The sequence below is a fragment of the Amphibalanus amphitrite genome, unplaced genomic scaffold (assembly GCF_019059575.1).
Source record: "Amphibalanus amphitrite isolate SeventyFive unplaced genomic scaffold, NRLGWU_Aamphi_draft 000047F_arrow, whole genome shotgun sequence".
Lineage (NCBI taxonomy): Eukaryota > Metazoa > Arthropoda > Thecostraca > Balanomorpha > Balanidae > Amphibalanus > Amphibalanus amphitrite.
In genome coordinates, this window is record NW_024881543.1 from 80,662 (window position 1) to 96,449 (window position 15,788).

Sequence of the window (15,788 nt, forward strand, 5' to 3'; positions counted from 1 at the left end):
AGAGACGCGACCGTAGGGCGTGTTGGGCTGTCCATCGCTGAAGTGTTTTCAGCTGGAAACTGAATTACCGTGCTCCACAGGCCCATCAGTTTGGCTGGCCTCAACCCTGCTGTGGTGGCAAGGTCAGCCCTCCGTCCGCCACAATCAGCCCGAGTCTCAAACTGTCAAGGTCAAATGGCTTCGCACGGGGCGGCTGATGGATAGGGCGAGGTTGTTTCATTCGTGTGGGATAAAGGCTCGCCCGATGGATCTCCGGCCAAGCGGCCAACTCCAGCGGTATTTGGGGAGATTTCCGGTGCTGCTGACTCGAGCGTGTGAAGTTGCTGGGCTTTGTGTGGCGTCATGCGGCGGGACATTGCTCGGACTGGATGGTAACGGAGTGGACTGCGGTGATTACGGGCTTCTCAGACGGGCCTGAGCCGGCCACTACATCGGAATTAACTGCCTTCAAGGCTGAAAAACTGACTGGCTTGTTTCACAACCTCACTTCCTTGCAGTCTGTTTCCTCTGACGCGGATTATAGGACGTTTACCCCAATGGACGCGCTGGTATTAGCTTGAGGTGATGCTCATTTCGGTAGCAGTTTGCTGTACCGACAGGATTGTGGCAAAGATAGGCATTTCTGGGATATCCTGGCCTCCGCCCAGCCAGGCTGGCTGCGAAATAATCCGACAGGTGCCTTGCCCTGCAAAGCTGTTGGGTTTCAGGTTATCAAACTGGATAACCCGATGGCTCACACTAGTGTTGCCCGCACCTGACCTATGTAGCTTATTTAAAGGTAGTGTGCCACCTTTGAAAGATTTCCCATTTTATTTTTCCTAGGATAAGAAGCTTCTGTTTTTACCTAATATCGCAAAAAAAATAAAAAATGGGCCTGGAATAGTGCCTTTTTCGCCTAAAAGTTTATCGGTTTTTCGATATGTATAACAACTGTAGTGGGCTGAGCTGCAAACAGGCGTCGGCAACAATCGCGAATGCGGCGCACATGTGACAATTTAAGCAAAGGTCATAGAGAGTTCAGTGTTATAGAGTTACGACGTACGGGAATCAGTTATCAGCTGTCTAATCGTAGACAACACAATGTCGAGCCTTAAACTGTAAGCCTGTATTGGTATTGTTTCTTTTATTTGGCTGTCGAACATTATTTATGGTTTGAAATATGATTTTATGTAAAATAATTGATATGAAAAAGCCGTCTCTTAAGTTATGACCCCATTTCACCACACGCAAGTGGCAGAAATGACAATGATCAGCTGACGCATTTTTCTTGGCCGAAGTCAGAGCGCGCGGCCCGACGCACCACCACCGCACCACAAAGTATGAGCAGAAGCCGCGCCCAAAGCCAGGGCCCCGGTAACGTGAGGTAGCCGAGTCGGTGCAGCGTGCGCTGACCCAAGCCGGGGCCGCAGCTTTGGGCGCGGTCTACCGCATCCCCCCGGGCTATCACATGACACCGGGAGGACGCGCGGCCCCGGCTTGGGTCAGCGCACGCTGCCCTGACTCGGCTACCTCACGTTACCGGGGCCCTGGCTTTGGGCGCGGTCTACCGCACCACCTAACAGGCGTGTTCGAAACCGCAGGAGATGATGATGAACGGGTTTATCGAAACTTGATTGGATGAGCATATCGGTAATAGCGATTTCAGTGTGTGCATTTATTGTTCATAGTGGTGTGAAATGTGGTTGGGGTACGACCGACAACCCGTCGGGGCGAATTTCGCACTGGGGTACTCAAAATTTGAAGAATTTAAGACGTTTCCATGAGTTTTGAAGGTATGGATAAGTTCTAAAAATCCGGTTCTCCTTATCTGGGCCATTAACTCCATACGGTCCAGGAAAGCTGGCACACTACCTTTAAGTCGTCTTGGAGCTTTGTCAGACGACAGCTATTGATGTATTTGCGTATTCTCAAGTTGTTTCCAGAGCTTTCTGGTGTGGAACGGTCTTTCGTGCGACTTTGCCTGACGAGATCCATGCTGAATCACCGCTCACCTCCGCCTTTTCGTCTATTTTCTACATCTTGTGCAACGGCCGCCATTTCTCCGCTTCTTTCATCCTCGTACGTGCTCGTTTCGTTCGGGATAGCGGTAAGGGCGGCGTTTGATGGAGTCGCGTCGTTGGCACGCTTCCACGCCGTCGCGCAGGCCCGCTCGTTTGCGTACAGTCTGTCTTAAAAGTACCGCGCAAAGTGACGGTGGATCCATCGAGCCTGACTGAGGAAGGGCCTGCCAAATTTGGGTCACCGAAGCAATTGACATCCTCGTCCATTCCCTAGGTCAATTGGTCGGTGACTTTCAAATTAAAGCAGACCCTTTCTCGGTCAGGCTTGATGGATCCACCGCCACTTTGCGCGGTACTTTTAAGACAGACTGTACACCCCGCGAAACTCTGCGACTCCGGCCGGGGTTCGGCGTTTGCTGCACGGCTGAGCGGCGTGACTGTGCGCTCGCGGTGACGTCTGCCGGGAGGAGGAGGATGCTCGGTGGTTTATTTTAGCCGACCTCTGTGTCTGGAGCGGCCGCCGGCGGAGACGGCGCACCAGTCCCGCGGGAGACGCTGTCGGCTAGACAGGGCACAGCGCGCCGCCGCCGGCTCTCTCGCTCCCCAGTGTCGGGTGGACAGCTGAGCTGGCCGCGTCTGGCGAGGGGTTGGCTCCGAGCCGCGGTCGTGGTTCCAGCAGTGTTGGATCCTCTGCGAGTGGAGCTAGTCGTGAGTGGTGGTGGCGCTGTTGGACGCGCGTCTAGTCAAAGTGGTAGTGCGAGTAGTGTAGCGCTAGTGCCAATTCAGTGTTTAGTCTGGTTCAAACGAGAAAACAGCGTTGCGCATGAGAGGTGCGTGGGATATCTTTGTCGTGGAAACAACCGATGCGTCGTTAGAGGTGATAACCAGTGACACAGCAAGGGACGTTGTGCTCCGTTGATTCTGTCGCCTATCAGGCGGTCGCTGAGAGCCTCTTGACTTGGCAGCGTGGTTCGCCTGTGACGGACCCCGCCTAGCAACAGCGCCAGTGCCAGTGAGAAGATCTCCAGCAGTCATCAGATCACGACCCAGAATCAGTCCGGTGGAGTCGTCAGCGTCGGACATCTCGCCGCAATCCATCACGTGACGAGACTGAGGACCGCGCTCGTACCGCGTCACAGCTGTCCTCACGTGACGTGTAAACAAGGGACGTGACGTGGGCAAGACGAGAGCAGTGAGCATCCGCGACCCGCCGCCCGAGTCAGGCTGGGTCATGGGCCATCTGGAGCAGAAGGGCGTCCTGGTGCGGCGCAGGAAGGTTTCCATTGCTGTGACGGTACGTTTGTCTCGTATGAGCCTGGCTGGTAACTCTGTCCTGTTGGGAGTGAGTTGGATGTCTGGTATCAACCCACATCCGCGATTTATCCCAGTGTGTATCAAACGTCACCTGATAGCATATCCGTCAGCCATGTGACTGCAAGCCGCATGGTAACATGGCAATGGCGCTCAGCCATGAACCATGACATAGCAATGTCCAGAAATCAGAGGATTAGTTGGGCGTGTTTCGAAGTGGAAAATTGAGTTCTGCTGCACATAAAGTTCCAACTATTGCTGTCTGACTTAAGTAGAAAATTGCCCGGTAGCGTCATTTGATTTAACTTTTACAAATGGTGATGTTCAATTTTGGCCTCTTGGATCTGACGTTTGTAGCCGTGACGTGGCTGAATTGTCCCAACTTTGGACGAACTTCGCCGCAGATTTGTCGTGCTGACAGGCTCAGCGCATGGACTTGTTCTAGTGCGCAATTTTGGGGAACATCACTGACTAGCTATGCAACGGGACTCAAAGCGATGAAACTCGAGGATTTTGTCTGGTTTTATTTTCCGTTAATCAAAGAAAACGTGATGGGAAAGGTGCTGAAAACTGGGAAATTTGCAATCCCCAACGGTTATGTAAGTAATTTGGAACGTGCAGACCCGTGTTTATCATGCCTGGTAAATTGTAATAATTAAGTACAAATTCCATTGACTTATGTAATTTTATCCGAGTATTTTTATCTGTCAATATAGCACTGCATTAAATGATCGGCAGCTGAACACAGGAACAATGCTTTACAGAAAAGTTGTGTTCTGAATTGCATTTGCCGTGCATGAATGGCACTCGTACTAATGCATTATGGAAAAGGCAACCCTACACATGCATGCAATGCATTATTGCGACTACCCATTAGAATCACCCCGTAACCAGTTTGTCACAGCCAAAACTACAGCAGCTCTGGCACTTAGTGATGTTTGATACTCCCTTGTTGTTCAGGGGCCTCGGATAGCTCCTGAACAGCGATCACGACGTGTGCCGGTCGTGACTCACGTTTGCTTGATCAATACGCTAATGTGGGCCACATAGTCCGATTATTGAGATTAGGGACTCGTCGTTTCGTGGCGGCTTCACCTCTCCCCTCCCCTCTATCCTGTCTGGTCGCAGCTGTCTGACCTTCCCCTCCCCGCCACGGTCACCCACTGAGAGCCATCCGCCGCGGCGAGTCGTCACTGCACAGACTGGGTCGTCTGTTTTAATGGGGCTATCGGGCTGTGAAGCGGTTGATGGACCCTCGGAGACCCTCTGGCCACGCTCCTGTTCCTTGCGATCCGTTCCTGTCCCCGGTGACCCTCTCCTGCTCTCTCGCGATCCGCTCCTGCTCTGTCCGCGATCCGCTTAGAAGCGGAGAGCAGAACTGCTCTCTTGCGACCCTCTCCTGCTCTCTCGCGATCCGCTCCTCTCTCGCGCCCCGTCCCCTTCGCCCAGCTGCTTTGTCATGTCGATCGATGACTTAGCAGGGACAAGGGAATAGGCCGCCTCATGTGGGAGGCTGGTGGCATGTGCCCGCCCCGTCACCAGAGCACATGTGGGCGGTCATGGCTCGGGTGCGACCCACTGGCATGGCAGAGCGAGCTTCATTAAACGAACTCGATCGATATAAAGTTATGGGGCGCTAAAATAGCCAGCGGTCGTTGCGCGAGAGCTGACGAGGCTTAGAATGTCGCACAAAGTGAATTGGCTAAGTTCCATTACACTTGAACTAATTCTAGTTACAGAGATAGCGTCGCGGACAAATTTATTACAGCGTGATTGATTAAAGGGACACTCCCACCTTAACATTAGTTTTGAGTTGAGATAGCCAAATTGGTGGCCATGGCCTGCAAATACCGGTTTGGGCACTCACAACATCGAAAAATGCTTTAATTCGAAGATATGGAATTTCAAACTTGCAGTTTTCGGATTCTAAGGGGCTAATGCATTGGAATGCCCCCTTAGAATTTGTGACGTCAGCGGAGATCTAACGATTTTTAAATCTTAGACTAAAACCATCGTTAACACGTGGTGGTATACGCTGCTTTGCGCGCAACGTATGCCGCACTTTAAGGCTGCCAAATTATTGCTTCCAAATAAAGTCGCTAGTAACAGGGGAGATCCCAAAAAGTAAACAAAAGTAAAAGCCTAATATCTTGAAAACCATTGAATATTTTTCGGTGAAATTTGGTAGATATTCGTTTTCGCTCTTTCTGAACCAAGGGACATCACTTTCATGCCAATTCATGAACTTTTTTGAAGGTGGGAGGGTCCCTTTAAGCTCGGCTGTGTCGACAGGAAGAATTAGTTTCATTCTTTAAAGGGACCCTCCCACCTTCAAAAAAGTTTATGAATTGGCATGAAAGTGATGTTGCTCGGTTCAGAAAGAGCGAAAACGAATATCTACCAAATTTCACCGAAAAATATTCACCGGTTTTCAAGATATTGGACTTTTACTTTTGTTTACTTTTTGGGATCTTCGCTGTTCCTAGCGACTTTATTTGGAAGCAATAGTTTGGGAGCTGAAAGTGCGGCACTTGTTGCGCGCAAAGCAGCATATACCACCGCGTGCTACAAAACGTTTTAGTCAAACATTTAAAAATCGTTAGATATCTGCGCTGACGTCACACATTCAGAGGGGTATTCCTATGCATTAGCCCCTCTGAATCAAAATGCTGCAATTTTGAAATTCAATATTTCCGATTTAAGGCATTTCTCGATGTTGTGAGTGCCGAAACTGGTAATTGTGAGCCAGGGACCCCATTTTGGCTATCTCAACTCAAATCTAATGTTAAGGTGGGAGGGTCCCTTTAAATACAGTTCTGAAGTCTCCCAAGTCCCAGCTGAGTATTCCGAGAATTGGCAAGGCCATCGATCAGGTTCTTGATTAGAATTCAGTGTCGTTGATGTGTAACGACGAGCGATGAGCAAGAACTAGTGGTAGGGGCAGCTAAATGGGTCTTGATCTATTTCTTTGCGGTGCTAAGTGTGCTGTTCCGCCCACACCCCATCAATGCTGCTGAATGTAGGCACATGTCGGGCTCCAAGGTACCTACGTGACTAGGCGTGCAACGCCAGCAATATCAGCGGAAAATGTGACAGGATCATATCTGTGGCTTGCAGCCTATGACGTTGGGCTTCGTCACGGATCGTCGGGCTCCGTCCACCTCTTGGTATCTAGATATGAACTATAACGAGTGGTGTTTGGCTGCCTTATCAGTGTGTCGCCATCAGACCCGACAGAGAATCCTTCGCCGTTTGCCGTTGGATCTCATGGTGCATGAGATCTTCGCTGCGTAACTATCCGGCGCCGATACGCGCGTACGATGCTGAGGCGCGTTGTGTCCGGCCCCATCTCATCAGCATTCAGGTCTGTTCCCATCGTCCCTTCAGGATACTCATAGGATCTGCGTTCACTGTCGTATGCCCGCAGGGTACCGTCGGCGAAGTTTTTTTCTCGAGTCTCCCGGGAAGGAGCTTTATCTGGGTGAGCGACGCGTGGACGTCGGGGTCGTAGTGTAGTGGGTGGGTCGCTGGGTGAAATCTCCGACCGGGCTCCGTTGGCGCTTGTAAGTATTTGGGCTCATCCTGAAAGTTTATATTATATGGATCATGATGTCCTGTAAAAGGGAATCTCGTCCTCTTGAAGATTTACGATTCAGGCCTACTGGTCAAGTTTCCTCAGGACTAATGAGCTGGGCAGTTGTCTTCCAGTTTCATTAATTTATGTCACAGTTTCGACGTAGTGGGAGATATAGAATGTTGGGCCTGAGTTCTTTGTGTCCAAAGTGCTTGAGTGGTCTCCAAACGTTGAATGCTTTGCACAGAGAAAGAGATCTGTCACATGTTTTCAAAACGCCTTTGGTGTTGTTCTTCAACTTGTTTGACTGTACTTTGGTTTCAAAGTTTTTTTTTTTTCATTAGCGTTGGATTAGTTTCCGAATAGTTCATCATGACAGCATGCTGATGGTGAGCTCGATTTCACCATCACGCAATGATTTGTTCTTAGAACGAAACATATATGACAACATATATGACATCAATGAGCCCTTTTACCAGCACGACCGGTACTTCAATCAATTGTGTCCGCATGAGAGGTCATCTGAGGAGGGGCTTGGGTCCCGGTGCCGGATGTTCCATAGTGATCCCACTCCCCCGTCGTGTCCGGTTTTATCCAGTTCATACCAGACCCCTTCCGTCCTGTCAGACTGCCACGGTAACTGTCATAATCAACCCCACGATGGCGAGATAGCAATTCCCTAGCTTCCAAATTCGCACTTTTTATTCATCTGTCAAGATGGATCACAGCCTCGCTGACTTGGTGACTTCTCTGTGGAGCACCGACTTATTTTACAATCATCTGTGGTGACCACTTGTCTTTGCTGCTCCTGACCCGAGTCAGTGCCACAGTCATAGCGAACCAGCGAGTCTTCTTGAAGCACCTTGAGTGTGGCTGGTCAATTAGGCAAGGGAGCGCCACCAGGTCCAAGGAGCTGACCAATGACGGCCTTTTCTGGCGATCCACCAACTGGCGGTCACACTGGCCCTAATGACATCACCCCTTTCTCCGTGACGTCACCGGACCACGGACATGACGTCACTGTGAAACTGGATACGACATCAAGTTGGCTGTATGGGCTAATGACATAGTTTCGTCGCCATATTTTTGGCTATGGGAAAGTTTCAATGCATGGCTCGAAGTTTGGAGTAGGGAGGCCTCACAATGAGCATTAGGCACATTGTTCGTGGCACCAAACTGTCGTTTAGATTTTCTGGGAAATTGGAGCTAATAGCTCACAGCTTTCCGTTGTATCTCAAAATAAATTAATTCTTGAACTCTATCAGGTGTAAGAAATCGCTCGAAAACAACTGGAGGCTGCGTGAATAGGTACGTTTAACGGGCAACTATCAATCCCCCGATTGGATGGCATTGGACCATGTTGCTGCTGGATTGCTTCCATTCTAATGGTGTTTGGCAGCATAGCAACAGCACCCGCTGTCCCGCCCGGGTTTGAGAACCACCGCCGCTCGTCGAGGACCACTGACTCTCGGAAAAGGCTTTTCGTGTCGGCACGGCAGGCGTCTGAGCGCCTGGGGGCATCTGGCGCGTCTGGTGGCGGTCAGACTGGCCCTGAGGGCCTGAGTGGCGTGACCTCCGGGACTGGCCGGCGGCGGGGGGAGGGGGTGGACAGCCTGTCGCTGTCCGGTTTGGACCGGTGAGGCTGGAGCCGAGCTCGACTGACTGTTTTTGAGTCGCGGATAGGTTTGAGTTGAATCAGTGAGATCGAGATGTCATGTTTGAATTGTATTACTGGTGAGGTGCAAGGTTTTCAGCTGTCAGTGAGCAAGCGTCAGGTGCTCATTGCGTCATTCGTCACTCATGCGTCAAGCGTCATTGGACTGTTCAGTGCTCGGAAGTCTGGTGGACGTAAATTGAATCAACTGGTCGATTAATCGCCTATCTGTAACTCGGAGATTGGATACAGGTACGCCGCCTGCCACCTTGTAAGTTCCTACTCGTATGTGACTGGTCATCCCCACCGCGTCGAGAAGCCAGCAGAGACCCATTAATTCGGAGAATAGAGACACCTGGGCCTGGTTTCATAAAGCAAGTCCGTAGCTTGCGCCGGTTTTTGGTCCTGCATTGCGCGTGCATGTGAAGCGATGGCGATAGTTTGAATCGTTGAATGTATTTATCTTGCAAGCAAGCAATTTATTTATCTTGCAAGCAAGCAAGAACAGAAGGGAGAAGGGGAAATAAATTTATTGCTTCACATGCGCTTGCAATACAAGCCCAAAAACTGGCGGAAGTTACGGACTCGTTTTATGAAACGAGGCCCAGGTAGAGGGCGGATCCTCATGGGTCATCTCATGACGGGCTATCACACAGAGTGATCCCCATTGATCATCTTAGGGCGGTCACCGGGCAACTGTTGCTGGAGGTCCAGATCTTCCCGAGAGCTCCCCATTCTTCCGCGAAATGATGATAGAGGAAGAAGCTTTGCGCACGGCGCTGAATTGGTCCCTAGGGTAGCCCTCGTAGAATGAGCAACCCTGTTGTTTGTGCACACTGATCCCGTTTGCGTGTGTGTGGAGGGTATCACCTTGTCCATTATTACATGCACTTCTTTCTCTATGATTATTACATGGTTGTGATTTCCGTGATGAGCAGATCCCTAAGAGCACAACCCAAGCCACACATATGTATGCTAGCGGCGAGCCCAATCATTGCTTCTCCGCGCCGCGCTCAGTGTGGTCTCGATGAAATCTTTTGTTCGTCGGCGCCTTGCCTGGTGCTGCAACCGATTGGACTGGGACAAGACTTGTTCGTTGGAAGGTGCGAGTAAAACCGCCTCCTTCTTTCTCTCCCCGTGTGTTTGTATAGGGCTACTGCAATGGGGAGGCCTGTCCTCGTGTTCATGCCAATATTGCAGTTAACGGCTGCTGCAATAGTCTGTTCGCACAGTGGCATCTGTTCAGTGAACAGAGAAAGCAGATGGGGCCGCGCTGTTGACCTTCCAAAGTTTTCAACTGGCTTAGATTACTATTTCGTAGTTTCCGAAAAAGACGAGCTATTCGGGAATCGTAGCATCATTAAAACAGATCTGATCTTTTCCACCTGGTAACTTTATTTCAGGCTGGGTGACAAGATCTTAGCCATTCAGACAGAGCGGCCTGAGCTTGTGGAACAATTGGCTGTTATTCACATTTGCACACCCACGCGCCTTTCCGCTTTGCAGCGTAATTATTTTCCCAAGAACTTGTTCCGAAACATCGCCTGTTCCTTATCTACTTGTATCTCATCAGAACGTTGCGCGTAGATGAAGCGTGTGCTGCAGTTTTCCCCTCGCTTTCGTGACTTCATCTCATCGGTTCATGCCCGCGTGCCGGAGCTCTGCCGTGCTGCAGCTCGCCGGTGATTGAACCAACGCCCTTGGGCTGCTCTTGAACTTGCGAGCCGCTCCTCCGGCTCTGTCTGCAGAGCGCCGGAGTGTCATCCGCTCCCCATTTCGTCTCCCCAGTGAGCGACGGGCAGGGCGGACGACGGACGCCCTCGGCGGCTGAGCCAGCTCCCAGGCGCTGTGAGCCCACTGGACCCTCCGTCCCGCGGACTCAGCCGAACTCACAGTCCAAACAGAACAGCAGCGGGGGGAGGGGGGCATCGACCGCTGGCATGTGCACACTAAACCAGCTGACTGCCCCGCTCCGCCCCGCCCCGCGTCTCGGGACCCCTCCCCCGGCTCCCCGACCCCCGCCGGGCCCGCCGCTGGCTCGACAAGGAAGTGCGACCGGGCCAAGTGGACCGGTGCCAGGGCCATGTGGCCGCCCCGGGGCCGGCGCCGACGCCGCAGGGGGTGCGTTGCAGCACAGGTGGCGGGAGGGGGGGGGAGAGGGGGCTCGTTAGGGCTCGTAGGTGACCCAGTCTGTGGTTATTCGGGCCACAGCCGGCTGGTAACTGCTCTGATCCTCGGGTCACGTCCTACGCGCGAGAGCTGTGCCAAATGGTGGGAGGGCTGTGGGTCTCAGCCTCTGAAGATATCAGCTTCTGAGAAAGGTGCAGGCTAATATCATCGCTTTTTGCAATGCCTTTGCTTGTTTTTGTGAGCTCCTAAAGATTCCCTGAGACTGCCAGAAAGTCTATTTTTATGTTTTCCGTTAGACTGTGACATAAACGCATCTGGTCACCAGCTTCTCCCGTCTGTGACTCCCCCCCCCCTACCTCCCTCCCTCCCTCCCTCCCTCCCTCTCTCTCTCTCTCTCTCTCTCTCTCTCTCTCTCTCTCTCTCTCTCTCTCTCTCTCTCTCTCTCTCTCTCTCTCGCTCTCGCTCTCGCTCTCGCTCTCGCTCTCGCTCTCGCCCTCGCTCTCGCCCTCGCTCTCGCTCTCGCTCTCGCTCTCGCTCTCTCTCTCTCTCTCTCTCTCTCTCTCTCTCTCTCTCTCTCTCTCTCTCTCTCTCTCTCTCTCTCTCTCTCTCTCTCTCTCTCTCCCTCCGCTGCTACTTTACCTATGTACGGGCCAGACCGCGCCGGAGCATCCTCTCCCAGGGGATCGCTCGCCGACCATACAGCCGAGTCCACGGGGATTTGATGCGCCAGCGCTGGTCTGCTGTGCGCTGCAATCGCCTTACGATTATTGACGGAGCGGGACGCGTGCATGACACCCTACGGATTGGGATGAGTGAGCTGTGAGCCTTGATCAGTTTCATAACGCTTTGCAAATATTTCGAAATTAAAACATTGGCCGATGATGCCAGTGATATCAGTTTTTGGCAGCTTCTGAGCTCGTTTTCTGGTGCCGACAGTGTCACCACATGTCACCTGTCGCCTTCCCTCCGCCCGCGTCCTCGTCCCACGTCCTCTGGGTGGCTCGTGCGTTAATTCGGACCGTTTGTTGCACGCAATGACGGCTCATTTTAATCACGACAGATTATGAACGCTTCCTGCGGCCGGGTGCTGCTGGCGGGCCGGCTGTCCTCAGTTGATCGGGAGGGTCTGCGACGAGGGGTTCTGTGGAGTGGACTGCGTCTCTGAACTGTGAAATGAACAGAGTGGACTTTGCCGTGGACTTAGCTGCGGACTCAGTGGGTGGTGGACTGTAGAGTGAACGATGATCTAAATTTTTGACTTATAGCTCCCAAAGGCGGGGTTGATAATTATTGGTGAAGTCTTTACCGTCGGAGAGTGTATCTACCCCCCCCCCCTCCCCCAGTTGGTTTTCGCGGACCCGATACTTCCTTGAAATCATCGACTTTGACCCCGTGAGTGTGCAGATGCCTTTGGATGCGTCGCGCTGCACTTCAGTTATAGTATTTGCAGCCTGGTGCTGTGGCCAGACAAGTGCATACGGACGGCAGTGTAAACACACGCGCGATGAATGTTGAATGTTGATGGCAGCTGGTTTGGCCACTCCGTATCTTGTAATCCTCGGTTGTATGCAACCCTCGCATATTGACCCGCACGAATGACTCAAGCTATTTACAAAATTTTATTTATGTAGACCAAGTTTTTTTTTGTCACGGCTTGCTGTGCTTCCCATTTCGTTTCATTTCCAGTTCTCGTTTCTGAATCTCGGGCCGAGCCTCTCGTGGACATTTGGCGTGACTGATATGCCGTCTGACCTACTCTTTGATCTGCCGTCCGTGACCTGTGACCTGTGACCTCTGACCTCTGACCTCTGACCTTTGACCCCTCTGCGTTTCAGGAGGAGGAGGAGACGACCGGCTCGGCGGCGCCGGCGACCAAGACAGACCAGATGGCCCCGCCGGAGCAGGGCGGCGCCCGACCGCGGGCCGGCACCTGGTCCCTGGGACACTCGCGCCACCTATCCGGACCGCCAGGTGAGACCGCGGGACCAGCCTGCTGGTCCTGGTCCCAGTCCCCTGTCCCGCCCACGTCCGCGCCCCCGCTGTCGCCCCCGCCCAGCTGAGGCGGCACTGAAGTTTAGAAATTAAATATGAGCTATTCGGTCGCAATTCTCGGTACAACACGCTTCAAGTGAGTTTGATTGTAGCTGTCCTGGAAAGTTTGTCACGCAGTGAGCTCGAAATGGATTAAGTTCCTGGCTGCTGCGTGCGGGCGTGACAATTGAGACTCTGTGGTTCTGGGACATGTAATCCTATATTGCCTGGGCGTTTGCCGTTGAAGGCATTTTCTGTGTAACTGGCGCCTAAGCCCAGCGCGGCCGCCGCTTCAGTTTTGATGAATTAGCGATAATATTTAACTCAATGTAGCGGATAACCGGGTTGGTTAGCCTTATTTGGTTGATTAAGTTTCAGACGTTTTTGACATGGCTCGCAGTTGTAATTGATCTCATGATCCGCGTCCCTGTTTGTCTCTTCCCTTCATGGCCTGTTTTGCACCAATCTTTCATTTTTCTCAACTGTACCCCTAGCTCTTTTCCAGTGTAATTTTCGGCTTCCGTCTCTTACTTCATTGGATTCTGTGCTGTCCTCCCCACATCAAACTAGCTCTATCTGCTACCTTTTCCATTTTGCATCCTCCGATCCTTCTTCTCTTCTGCCTTTTCTTTCGCCTTCGCCTTCGCCTCCGCCTAGACCCTCTCGGCTCTCGTCCTCAGGAGTTGCCGCGGCTGCCCGGCGGCTCGTGTAGGTGGGAGTGGGGGGGGGGGGGGGGAGGGAGGGCCGGAAGGCAGAATGTGCTCGGTTTGTTTATCGTTGGCCCAATTTCAGCCTCCTATGTCGGCCGACGGCTGATCTGGGGCTCGGTAACACGTCAGCGTCATCTGTGCGATAATGGTGTTTGTACTATAGCTACGGTATTCCGCCGCCAGGTGGCCGACTTGCGCTAGTGCAAGGCAGTTTCAGCGATGTTGGTTTGCAAAAGCCTTGTTATTTAAGCTTACCAACAAGAAGATTTTTGACCATGAACGACAACCATTGAGCTGCTGCTGCTCGACGTAGCTCACGATTTGTGGTCGTTTGTTTTGAGATTCAGCGTCTCGGAAACAGCTGCTATGAAAAATGGCATCCATAAAGCTGGTCAGATTGACGAGCTGAATTTAGCGTTCACGGAAAGACTGTTAGGATGACTTTGTTTTCATCCAAAATAAGCTACACGGACGTGTGTGAGGCCAATGATCTCGGGTATTGTGAGATGGGTGAATGCCCCCTTGCGTGCAATGGAGGATTTTTGAATAGCACTCGATTGTTCAGTTTCCTTGTTTGCGGTCTGGTGAATAATGTGTTGTGTCTCGTCTCCGGGCTATAGTGGTTTGAGTTGTATTGTTTTGCATCGAGAGGCTCCTAATGTAGGAGATATTTGTGCCAACAATTTTTTTTTCTAACAATCCCCCTGGTATTTATGAATTGTTTTGCCACTTTCCGATGTCTACAGAACTGTTGGATAGCAACTATTCACATCATAGGGTGTTGGTTAATGGTTACCCTCGCTACCGTCCCGATTCCGTCCCAGTTGTCTCGTAGCTGGCGTGCTGTTATTTCTGCCCCTCCTCTCTATCTCTTGGTTTCCCTCCTCCTATCTTTCCTTCCTTCCCTCTCCCTCTCCCCTTTCCTCCCCCTGTCATCCCTCCACCCTCCTCACCTCAGGCCCTCGCCACCTCCCACCTCGCTGCACCAGCCTACCATCAGCTGACGGCTGTCCGTGCACACTGCACAGTGCACGGCCATGTGCACAGCCTCGTGCACGTGCACCGGGCCGGGCGTCCTTGGGTGGCCGGCGGGGCGGCTCCGGCACGTCGGCTGATATTCGCTGACCGCTGTCGGCACATCGGTACTCTCCTGAGTGGTGGGTGGAGCGCCCAACCCGGCTCAGGGCTAGGTTGGGACTTAGGGAGGAGGGAGGGAGGGAGCCAGGGGTTTGTCAGTGGGTGGGAGTCCTGTCATCATCACATTGCGTGGAATGTGTATGGTTTTGTAGGTTTGGTGTTTGTTTGGGTCTAGTTTATGCATTCCCCGCCGTTGTTTTATGTCTGTGATCAGAAGGTAGCGTGTTTTAGTTACAGAAACCGCGAACTCTGCAATTAAATCTCCGATTGTGAGGGCGTTCAGTGACCTGTGGGGCATTCCACGATAGATCGTACCAGGCCCGTCACCCTCATCTCTCAGATTTTAATGAAAATCGGTCCTAGGGGTAATCATAGGCCCCAAAGACGCTTGGCAAATTATCAGACTTCTCAGATCAAAACTTTTTGAGTTATATTGCATTACATTTTTTTAACTTCGGTATGTAACGGTGAGTTTGATGGCCTATAACTCAAGAACGGGTTAAGCAACCAACAAAAAGTAAACAACACTAAGCTTGCGATGAATCAAAAATTAATATTACTATTTAAAAATTCCAAAGAAAAAATTTCATTGTTGAGCAAAAAACTTAATCTTTTTTCATTTGCCTCTAATGACTTTTGGGACCAAAATTTTTCACATTTTTATTTTTTCAAAATAATCTTCATGTCATTGCAAATCGACATGCAAAAAATTAGAAAGGTGTTCTGTCTATAAGTTCCTCATTTTCCCGCAAACAAAATGGGTTTCGGAGGGGTTGATACGACCCCAGCACGCCGTTTCGCTTCTTATAGAGCTAGAGCCTCGCGGAAAAAACGAGCGTGTGTGCCGTTACAAGTCGCAGCGATTGGTACCCGATTTTAAGGTCTCAGGTTAACCGGTAGCGTCTGAGGTCAGGTCACGTGACTGAAGTTACGGGTTCGGTTTTTTGTAAATAACTTCGCAAAAAATGGCCGCACAGCCGCGATTTTGGCATCATTGTATTCGCCTAGCTCAGGTGCATCGAATGGCATACTTTTTGCTAGGATGAGGTCAACTTAAGTAGTTGACCTCGGGTCAAGGTCAGGTCAGAGCCCCTCAGGTCACGAAGCTGGGCAAAGGGTATAATATGGCATATCATTCGATTCGGAAGGTCTTCACGAGTCCATTGGTGGCTTTCCCGACTCTCTAGCTCCATTTGATCGGGAGTTATTGACGAAAAACTCGTACGACCCTAGTGACGTCA

The 15,788-nt window shown here is 51.5% G+C and overlaps 1 protein-coding gene across 8 annotated transcripts in view; it reads left to right on the forward strand.

Moving 5' to 3' along the window:
- The window catches only part of LOC122377557 (5'-AMP-activated protein kinase subunit gamma-2-like), a 216,091-nt gene that overhangs the window by 79,669 nt on the left and 120,634 nt on the right, over positions 1-15,788 (forward strand). For 6 of the 8 annotated variants that reach the window (XM_043357680.1, XM_043357678.1, XM_043357676.1 and 3 more), the window contains one exon: positions 12,505-12,640. In XM_043357680.1, coding sequence (XP_043213615.1) covers positions 12,505-12,640 — 136 coding nt within the window. Of the gene's footprint in view, positions 1-2,485; positions 3,295-12,504; positions 12,641-15,788 lie in introns of those variants that run through there. The other 2 variants (XM_043357684.1, XM_043357683.1) reach the window with 2 other exon arrangements.